General features: G+C 53.3%; 1 protein-coding gene across 1 annotated transcript; it reads left to right on the top strand.

Annotated features, from left to right (window-relative positions):
• Positions 1-476: 476 nt before the first annotated feature.
• Positions 477-1,412, top strand: LOC309584050 (olfactory receptor 14J1-like; the record flags this gene model as incomplete). Its single annotated transcript, XM_082299954.1, has 1 exon — positions 477-1,412. One exon carries the CDS (start codon positions 477-479, stop codon positions 1,410-1,412), a length of 936 nt encoding a protein of 311 aa, XP_082156080.1.
• Positions 1,413-10,706: the final 9,294 nt, after the last annotated feature.

Below are 10,706 nucleotides of genomic sequence, written 5' to 3'. Positions count from 1 at the left end.
ACTGCTCTGGGTTGTCTGGAAGGGAAATTGCACATGGATAATTCATCTCTCAGTTGAGGTTGAGAAAAATCCAAACAATTTTCTCTGACATCTGAAGAAACCGGGCAGTGACAGAAATCAGCACAGGGTCCCTTCCAGGCAGCATCAGCATCTCTTTTGCAGCCTCCTCAGGGGTGTTCTGACTTTGCCATCAGAGCCTGCAGAGCCAGAGCTGCCCCTGGGCAGTGGCCTGGGCTGGGAGGGGTCTGCAGGGCAGAGCTGAGCCCCCAGGGCCGGGCTGGGCTCTGGCAGCACTGGCAGGGCCCAGGCCTGGGCACAGGGAGCAGCTGCTGGCAGGGACAGCCCCAGGCAGCAGAGCCCTGGGCAGGCAGTGGGGGGAAAGTGCCACCAAGCTGGGCTGGGATATTGAAAGTCCTCTGCAAAGCCAACTATTCCATGATTACTTTTTCACAGATGCCCATGGCCAGAGGCAGCAAATGTCCAACAGCAGCTCCATCAGCCACTTCCTCCTGCTGCCATTGGCAGACACGCGGCAGCTGCAGCTCCTGCACTTCTGCCTCTTCCTGGGCATCTCCCTGGCTGCCCTCCTGGGCAACGGCCTCATCATCAGCGCCGTAGCCTGCGGCCAGCGCCTGCACAGCCCCATGTTCTTCTTCCTGCTCAACCTGGCCCTCACCGACCTGGGCTCCATCTGCACCACTGTCCCCAAAGCCATGCACAATTCCCTCTGGGGCACCAGACACATCTCCTACTCAGCATGTGCTGCTCAGCTCTTTTGCTTTCTGTTCTTCATCTCAGCAGAGTATTGTCTCCTCACCTTCATGTGCTACGACCGCTACGTGTCCATCTGCAAACCCCTGCACTACGGGACCCTCCTGGGCAGCAGAGCTTGTGCCCACATTGCAGCAGCTGCCTGGGGCAGTGCCTTTCTCAATGCTCTGCTGCACATGGCCAATACATTTTCCCTGCCCCTGTGCCAGGGCAATGCCCTGGGCCAGTTCTTCTGTGAAATCCCACACATCCTCAAGCTCTCCTGCTCACACTCCAACCTCAGGGAGCTTCTGCTTATTGTGCTGAGTGCTCTTCTGTATTTTGGCTGTTTTGTGTTCATGGTTTTCTCCTATGTGCAGATCTTCAGGGCCGTGCTGAGGATCCCCTCGGAGCAGGGACAAAGGCAAAAAGCCTTTTCCACGTGCCTCCCTCACCTGGCCGTGCTCTCCCTGTTCCTCAGCACTGAAGCATTTGCCTACCTGAAGCCCCCCTCCATCTCCTCCCCCTCCCTGGATCTGGCCCTGTCACTTCTGTACTCGGTGCTGCCTCCAGCCCTGAACCCCCTCATCTACAGCCTGAGATACCAGGAGCTCAAGGCTGCAGTGTGGACATTGATGGCTGGACGATTTAAGAAACATTAAACTGCTGGCCAATTTTTGCAAATCACTTGTAATAAAACTCATCATTGATAGTTCTTGTTGGTTTGGTTCTGGGGTTATTTTTTCTGTCTTCACTTATTTATTGTTTTCCACAAAGCAAGGGCAATATTTCTTCCATTTCTCCTTTTGTTTCTCTCCACCTTGGCTGTGGCCCCAGCCTGTGTCAATGAGGAGCTGTGCTCTCGGTGCCTTTAAATGAACTCAAGGATGTGCCAGCAAAGTTTCCAGCAGAGATGCCCCTTTAGTTGCCTTGTGTGGAGTTGCAGCAGCAATGTCTGTGTGCAGAGCTGGGGGCAGCTCAGGGGGGCACAGCAGCTGTGGCCAGGAGCAGCAGCCCTTGGTGCTGCCAGTGCTGCTCCCGTGCCACTGCCCCGCTGCCCTCCTGCCCCTCGTGTTGCTGCAGGGCCTGAGTGCTCTGGGGCTTGCTCCCAGCCCTGGGCTGGCAGTGCCGGGGCTGCAGCAGGGACAGGCCATGGGCACTGCTGGGGCAGCGCTTGTCATACATGAAATCCCTATTTGTGCTTGGTCTTTGCATATTAATGATTTAAATAATTAATTTTGAGTTAATTATTTTTAAATTGAATGTTACAATTAACCCATCAGCCCAGGTACAAAAATCCAGTTCCATTATCAGTGTTCCTATTTGTTTAAAATTTATTAATAGAGTTGCACCCTTCCCAGTTAAAATTTTCCCAGTTAAAAATCACAAACTTGCCCCTTTTCAAGCTACAAACCACTGGTACACCATAAGAGTTACCTTTCCTGTGTTTACTGTATACTTTTACAAGTGTTCTGAGGTGTGTTGGATGTATTTTAATACTTTTTGTAGGTGTTTCACTTGCATTTTGATTCCAAGGCCAAAACCCCCCCACCCAGTCTTGATAGCCAGCAGCTATTTCTAGCTGCAGAGCCATTACTCTGCAGGCAAGTTCCATGGCAACCTGAATACCTGAATTTTAATGAAGGTATTGTTTTCCCTTATCTAACTGATACCACCCCCCTTGACAACGATGAGCCATTGGTGGACAGAGATAATCCATCAAAGGGAAAGCACCAATCGCCTTGGACCGAAGGGGCGGGCTGTGGGCGGACTGGGGCGGAGCAAAAACTATAAAAAGGACGAAGCCGAGAGGCGGGCTCTCTTCCTCTTCTCTCTTCCCCTCTTGCTCTCTGCAGACTAGCTGTGGGAGACATCGGTGCTGGGCATTAAAAGCCTTACCCCTTTTAAGGGGCTTTTAGTAATTTTTTTAAGTCAACCCAGCACTGCAAGTTTTTTTCTCTACCTGAGGTCTAGTGCTGTCTCAGCCAGAAGATCTCAAATCCCTGCGCTCCTGGGGCATACCATCTACCGAGCCATAGGATCCCAAATTTTTATATTTTTCTGATTTCTGTAATTTTTCAATTTTTTCTGTTTTCAATAAATTAATCTTTTTAAGAGTTGTCTCATTTCTCACAGCTGACGCCTCAGGGCAGGGCCTGGGGGCTCCAGGCTCCTTGCCCGGGCTCTCTCAAGAGCACGCCCAGGCCAGTGCTCAGCAGAGAAAACCCCCATGAGCTGCCCCAGGGTGGCCGTGGGCAGGGTGGGGGCAACCAGCAGGGCTGGTGCTCTGCAGGGTCCCTGGGGGAGCCGGGAAGGAGCAGCAGAGCAGGGCCTGATCCATCCCCCCTGCGCTGGACACCCCCGGGCAGCGTCCCAGAGCGGCCTCATGCAGCTGCCAGCAACATCCCCCCTCTGCAGCCCTGGCCTCTGCCCAGCTCCCAGAGGGGCTGGATCCTTGCAGGCACACACACGGCAGGACTGGCTCAGGAGCCCCTGTTTGCACTGCACAGCCCAGGCGTGAGCACCCCACGCTGTTGCTGTGGGGAGATGAACCTGAGTGAGCACAAATGCCATCAGCCCCTGGGGGCCAGCAAGGGCTGGGGGACGGCAGGGAAACCTCTCAGCTTTGTCGGGGCCTCTCAAGTCAGCCACAAAGTTTGTTCCCATCAGCTCTGAGTCTCCTGTCCCACTGCAGACGTTGTTGCTCAGAGCCAGGGCTGCCTGGCAACCACCCCCAAACAGCCCTGAGCATTTCCTCTGCTTCACCTTTGCTTTCTTTCCTCTCTCCTGCTCCACATTTCTTGCTCTTGCCCATCCCTGTCCCCTCCCCTGCAAACAGCCCAGCCCTGTTTGCCCTTTCCTCTCTGGCCCCACTCCCCATTTCAGTTCCTGCCTTGGCACCACGGTCCCTTGGGGAGCAGGATCATCCTACAAGTGCTGCAGGAATTGTCTGCAGGGCCCTGCAGTGCCTCGAGCTGTTCCCTTGCCAGAGACACCAGAGGCCAGGGGGGCACATCTGGGCTGCTGTGTCTGGCTGTGGGGCTCCCTGTTGTGGGGCAGGGAGGAGGAGCTGGAGAGGCTCTGCAGGACTGACAGGATGGGCTTTGGGGCCCGTGTAGAGAAGCTGAGGGACAGGGGCTGCTGGACCTTCTGAAGAGGAGGCCCAGGGCTCATCCTGCAGCTGCTTCAAGGGGGGTTTCAGAGAATCCCAGAATCAACCGGGCTGGAAAAGACCTTGGACATCATCAAGCCCAAGCCGTGCCCTGACACCTCCTTGTCTCCCCTGAGCCTCCTCTTCTCCAGGATAAACAACCCCAGCTCCCTCAGCCACTCCTCACAGCACTTGTGCTCCAGACCCCTCACCAGCCTTGTTGCCCTTCTCTGGACATGCTCCAGCCCCTCAATGTCCTTCCTAAATTGGGGGCCCAGAACTGGACACAGCACTCGAGGTGCGGCCTCACCAGTGCCCAGTCCAGGGGAAGAATCCCTGCCCTGGTCCTGCTGGCCACTCCATTCCTGATCCAGGCCAGGAGCCAATGGCCTTCTTGGCCACGTGGGCACACTGCTGGCTCATGTCCAGCCTGCTGTCCATCAGTGCCCCCAGGTCCCTTTCTGCCTGGCCGCTGTCCAGCCACTCTGTCCCCAGCCTGTAGCGCTGCAGGGGTTGTTGTGGCCAAAGTGCAGGACCTGGCACTTGGTCTTGTTGAAGCTCCCATGGTTGGATTTGGGCCCTGGATCCAGCCTGTGCAGGTCCCTGTGCAGAGCCCTCCTACCCTCCAGCAGATCCACACTCACACCCAGCTTGGTGTCATCTGCAGATTTGCTGGTGGTGGACTCAATGCCCTCATCCAGATCATCAGTGAAGACACTGAAATCCACACTTGGGGAGCTCATCCAGCAGCTCCCTCATCCCGGTTAAGTAGCTCAGCTTTTTCCTCATTTTAGTTCCTAAATTCCCTCCCCCATCTAACAGAGAATGGAGGTTCTCCTTGCCCTTCCTTTTGCCATTAATGTGTTTATAAAAGTATTTTTTGTTGTCCTTCACAGAAGTGGCCAGATTGAGTTCTAACTGGGCTTTTGCCTCTCTACTTTTTTTCCTACATGACCTAAAAACTCCCTTAAACATTTCCTGCTATACCTGACCCTCCTTCCAAAGGTGATGCATCCTCTTTTTTCCCTGAGTGCCTTCAAAAGCTCCTTGCCCATCCAGGCTGTTTGTTTTCCTCCTTGGCTCATCTTTTGGCACACAAGGACAGTCTGTTCCTGCGCCTCCAAGATTTCTGTTCTGAAGCACTTCCATCTTTCCTGGACCCCTTTGTTTTTAAGGGCTGCTTCCCAAGGAACTCTCCAAATAAGTCTCTTGAATCGGCCAAAGTCTGCTGTGGCTTTTGTTGAGGCGGAAAGAACAGCACACACTTGTTGTAATCCAAAGTGGTAGAAGTTTTGATTTTCTCTCCTGCTATTCTTACACCTCTTCACAATGGCTGTGGCCTATTGAGATTGGCTGCTGAGCAAACAATGACAAGGCTGTCTAACAAGCAATGACCATTCAGGCAGTAAAACAATCAGCTGTACAAGCAAAGGTAGAGCTGCTACATATGATCCACAAGCTCTTCCTTGTACACTGTCAAGGTCCCATTACAAGAACATCCTCTCCTTGTGTCCAGAACATCTTCTCTCATGGATTGTCTTCTTGGCCTTCTCTGTGGGTTTCACTGAAGCTGCAAAATGTCCCTGTCATATTCTCACGGGTCAATTCTGACTGTCTTTAGGTCTCATTCTGTGAGGCCCCAGTCCAGCTGTCAGCCTCATCAGCACAGCAGTGAGATTTGTGTCCCCTGGCTGTGGCTGCTGTCCCTGGCACTGAGGCCCATGAGCAGACACCAGTTCCTGCCAGCCCCAGGGCTTGTGGCCTCCTCCCACAGCCCACAGAGCTTTGGAGGGCTCCTGCTGCTCTCCTGCCCTCCCCATCCCACACCCCACATCCCACTGCTGCGGGACAGCCACGAGCATCCTGTGAGGCCACCAAATGCCCATTGCCAGGGGATGGGGTCAGGGCTTGGCTGTGCTGCTTGGTCAAGCCCAGGCAGGGCTTTCACAGCCCCATCCCAGAGCCCATTTCCCACCTGGAGCCGGGGGTGCCTCTGAGTTCTGCTTCCCCAGCCCCAGGGACGCTCTCCTTGTCTGCTCATTGCCCCCACGGTCTCTTGGCAGCGATGGCCTCAGTGGGGGCTGCTGACATCCTCAGCAACCTGGAGGTTGCTGCTCAATTTTACTTCTGCAGAGGCTTCTTCAGCCTTCAGCTCTTCAGGTCAGGAATTCAGTGCCAAAGGACCATTAACATTCAAAACACCCTCACAAGAAAAGCCCCCGGGAATCACTGGAGTCTTCAATTCTTTTGTGGTAATTGGAGCGATTCTGGAAGAGTTTTCAAAGTGAACATATTATATTAAAAAATTAATGAAATGGTATCTTTGTTCCACAGTTTATTCTTTTCCTGTTTATACATTAACAATTCAAAACACCCTGACAGGACAAGCCCCTGGGAATCATTTCTGCCTTCAATTCTTTTGTGGTTAATTAGACAGATTTCAGAAGTCTATTCAAAGTGAATGTACTGTGGTAACAATACAAGGAGAAATGATTTCTCTTCTGTGCCCTGTTTACCTTCTTCCTGTTATACACTGATATCGGGGATCTCCAGCTGATATTGATCCTGGCTCCTCCTAATGCAGTCGGAATAGATCTGAACATCAAGGCCCTTTATGGCTGACAATCAATCACACTTTGTCCCTACCCCCACCCCACCATTTCCCTCATCCAACCCCTGGCACTCAGAGCAGCCTCGTGCAAATCTGAGCTTCCTCCACTCCAGGCTGTGCCTGCAGCTTTCAGCTCCTTGGCACCAACTCCCACCTGCTCTCCTTGGAGAAGGAGCTGCCCGAGACACAGAGGGATGTTCATTTCTTGTCAGCAAACAAACCAAGGGAAGGCACAGCTCCATAAAAAACAGAAGTCCAGCCCAAGGAGTGCTGAGGAATGGAGTCACATCCAGGGCTGGCCCCAGGGCTCAGCATTGGGGCCAGCTCAGTTCAATCTCTTTCTTGCTGATCTGGACAAGGGCATCAAGGGCACCCTCAGCCAGGTCCCAGGTGACCCCAGGCTGGCTGGGAGTGTGGCTGTGCTGGAGGGCAGGAAGCTCTGCAGAGGGACCTGGACAGGCTGCAGCGATGGGCCCAGGACAGCTGGATGAGGTTCACCAAGGCCAAGGGCTGGGTCCTGCCCTGGGCTCACAACCACCCCAAATCCCTGGCTGGGCCCTGCCCCTGATCCCCACAGCCTGTCCTGTTCCCTTCATCCCTCCATTGCCAGGGACTTTCTGGGACTTTCTGGGACAGGGGAGCTCTGCTCTGGGTATGGAGGGAGGTCTGAGTGCCACCACTGGAGTGGGAACCACAGCTCATCAGGTTTGTGTCCTTTGGGGGTCAGGAACTGCTGAGACCCAGAGGCACAGAAAGTTTCTCTTCATGGCCCACATCAAAAAATGGAAACATGATACAATTTAAAAACCATCAAAACTCTTCCCTCAGCTTTGAGAGAGGCCCCAGCAACATCTGAATTTTCCACCATTCTCAAGGGATTTCTGTAAAGGAACAGTTTTATACAAAGACATAAGAAAAGGTGATTCTAAAAGATAGAAACACAATTAAGGTGTTGACTGATGAGTTATTTAAACTTCAGAAAGTCTGGGAAACTCCCTGATGCTCCAAGTGTGAAGGCAGTCAATGGAGAGGCACTGGAATGAACTAGAGAGGAACTGGAGGAGGAAATCTGGAAGCAATGGGAAGGATCCTGCTGCTCTGGTGAAGAGATGTCCTTAGACATGGCCATTCAACAGGAGAGGTGGAAACACCTGAGTGAAGAGGGACATGAAATAATAGACAGAATAGTGATAACACAAGGAGAGGGGAAGATCAGTGTTTCTTCTCCTGCCATCCGTACACTTCCTGGAAATTCCTGTTCTCTCCTGGTGGGAAAATTTGCCATTTCCTAAAAGCACTCAAATAACCCAGCTAATGAGGATGTGCTCGTGCACCTCGCAAGCTGCAGGTCCCTGACAGCCCCAGAGGGCTCCTGTCCCATAAACATCTGCTCTGCTCCAGTCTGAAACAGGGAGCAGCATCGTCCTGAGATCATCAGAGAGCTGAGGTTGGAAGGGATCTCAGCAAGTCTGCAGCCCAACCTGGCAGAAACTGGCTCAGACCAAGGCTTGATTTGCTCTGCATTGGAAAATCCCAAAGGACAGGGACGGGGCAGCATCTCAGCACCTGGCTGAGCCCATGGGAACAAAGGCTTCCTCATGTCCTGGCTGAACCTCCCCTCATTCCCCTGCCACCCATTGGCTTTTGTCTCCCACCAGGCCCCTGGGGAAGAGCCTGGCTCTGTGTTCTCCATCACCTCCTGGGTGGCAGTGCCAGGCTGGGATGAGGAGCCCCTCAGCCTTGCCTTCTTGGGGCTGGACAAGGCCAGCTCCCTCAGCCTCTCCTCAGAGCCAAAGGGCTCCAGCCCCAGCTTGGAGGCCCTTCCCTAAGCCTGCTCCAGCTGCCAGACATCTTTGCTGCCCTGGGGAACCCAAACCAGGCCACAGTGACTGGGATAATGCACGTCCTTGATGTCCTGGTCACACAGCCCCGGCCCCTTTTCCCCATGTCCAGCTCTGGGGTTGATTTGTGGAAAATCCTTGGGGGAGGCTGCAGCGCTGGGGGACAGGAGGGAGCTGGGGGGAGAGGGGACCCTGCTCTGCACGAGCAGCAGGGGAGACTTCTCTGGGGGGTGGAAATTTGAGGGGGGCCAGGGCAGAGTGACCAACCCAGTGACCTCCCACAGCCTCTCTGCGATGTCTCACAGCCACCCTGGGATATCACAGCCCACTCTGTTATGTCCCACAACGGCCCTGAGATGTCCAAGCCTGCTCTCTGATGTCATACAACTGCTCTGTGATGTCACACAGTCCCCTCTATGATGTCGGAGCTGCTCCATGACCTCACATAACCCACCCGGAGGTGTCAAGAGCCCACTCTGTGACCTCCCACAACCCATTCTGTGATATCACACAGCCCCTTTCTGACATCACTCCTGCTCTGTGCCTCTATCACACACAGCCACAGAGGTGCCTCTGTGACACATCCCCCTCTGGGACATCACACAGCCCCTCTCTGACCTCACAGCCCCCTCTCTGGAATGTATCCATGATCCGTTAAATCCCGATATCCATGGACAAAAGACCCTCTAACTAATTAAAGTTAGAAATTGGTCTGTTTATTCAGGCACCGGCGGGCAGCATGGGAGCAGCCTCCTAAAGACATGCAAGCGAAGTACGAGGTTCTCCATTCTCTATTTATTACTGAAAGTTTTACATCTTCTACATATGTATGACCCCAGCACCTCCCATCCTCTGCTTCATATTAAAATGAGATCATTGGTCTTTCACGCATGTGCAGTTTCTCTCTTGAATTGGGTCGGTGGTCTCGAATTGGGTCAGTGGTCATGAAAGATGAAGTCAGGAATGTCTTTTCCCACAGTGACCTTTTTACCTTCGTGCTGTCGGCAGGCCTTCATGACCTCTTGGCGCAGCTCAAGATCTCCTCCTTTTGATTAATTATTCTGAAACCCAGGAGCTGTTCTTTGTTCTGTTAGTTTCAATTTGTTTTGATGACAGTCCCTTGTCTCCTGCTGGCCTCAGGGCCAGGGCCAGCAGCCGTGGCCCAAGTGCTGCACAAGTTGGCTCTGTCAGGGCCTTGCAGCTGCTGCCCATCCCTCTGCCCTCTCCAGCCCACGCTGTGCCACGCTGTCCCTGCCCTGCGCCTCTGTCCCTGCAGGCTGTCCTCATCCCCCCGGCTGCCCCACCTGGCTGGCCCCTTCCTTTGCTGGCAGCTCTGCCTCCTGCCTGCCTCTGCCTTGGCACACAAAGCCTTGCGCTTGATACCAAAAGGGTTCATTCAATTTTTACCGTGTCTGTGAACTTTTAGCAGAGGAACAAGGCATGCAAAGGCTGCTTTCCCGGCACAGACAGTTGGAAGAGAAGAAGAAGACATCTGGCTCAAGGGTGCAGTGCTAGAAAAAACAAGGACTGAATCTGGGAACTTGGGGTGGGTTTTAAGGAAATGGGTGAATTGTAATACGCATGTAGCGACTGTATGTGAGCAACACACTTGTAGAGTCACGTGTCCACGTAAGGTTAGGAGTTATCCCCTGCTGGAGCTCAGGCCTGAATAAATGATGCTCTCTTTAACACCAAATTAGTGTTAAGGAGTCTTATGCTGATATTTTGGAGATTTGGTGACAGCAGAGCCTCACAGAACCAAGGAGTCAACAGTGACACTGTGGGACCCCATGGAACCAATGGTCCATTGTCATAGTGCAGATCCAAGGATCCCTGGTGGCACTGTGGAACCAAGGAGATGGTTGTTGACAGTATGAACGCTCATGGAACCATGAGCCACTGTGACACAGAGTGGCCACATGGAGCCAATGGGCCACTGTGACTCTGCAGATCCAAGGAGACCCTTGTGACTGAGGAACCTCATGGAACCAAGGGTCCATTGTGACCCTGTGGGACCCTGTGGAACCAAGGGGACCATAGCAACATTGCGGGGCTTCATGGAACAATGGAGACCATGATGACACTTTGGGACCCACTGGAACCAAGGGGCCATTGTGACACTGCAGAGCCTCCTATAACCAAGGGGCCATTACAGCACGGCAGGGCCTCATGGAATCAAGGGGACCATTGTGACGCTGTGGGGCTCCATGGGACCAAGGGTCCATTCTGACACCGTGGAACCAAGGAGACCATTGTTACACTAAAGGGCATCATGGAAGCAAGGAAGCCATTGTCAGGAAAATTAATCCACCAACACCAGAGGTTTATGTCCACAAAGGAGACAGAGGAGTCC

The sequence above is a fragment of the Coloeus monedula genome (assembly GCF_965178545.1).
Source record: "Coloeus monedula genome assembly, chromosome: 35".
NCBI classification, from domain to species: domain Eukaryota; kingdom Metazoa; phylum Chordata; class Aves; order Passeriformes; family Corvidae; genus Coloeus; species Coloeus monedula.
The sequence above is the reverse complement of the archived record's forward strand: the minus strand, read 5'-3'. Positions and strand labels throughout refer to the sequence as shown.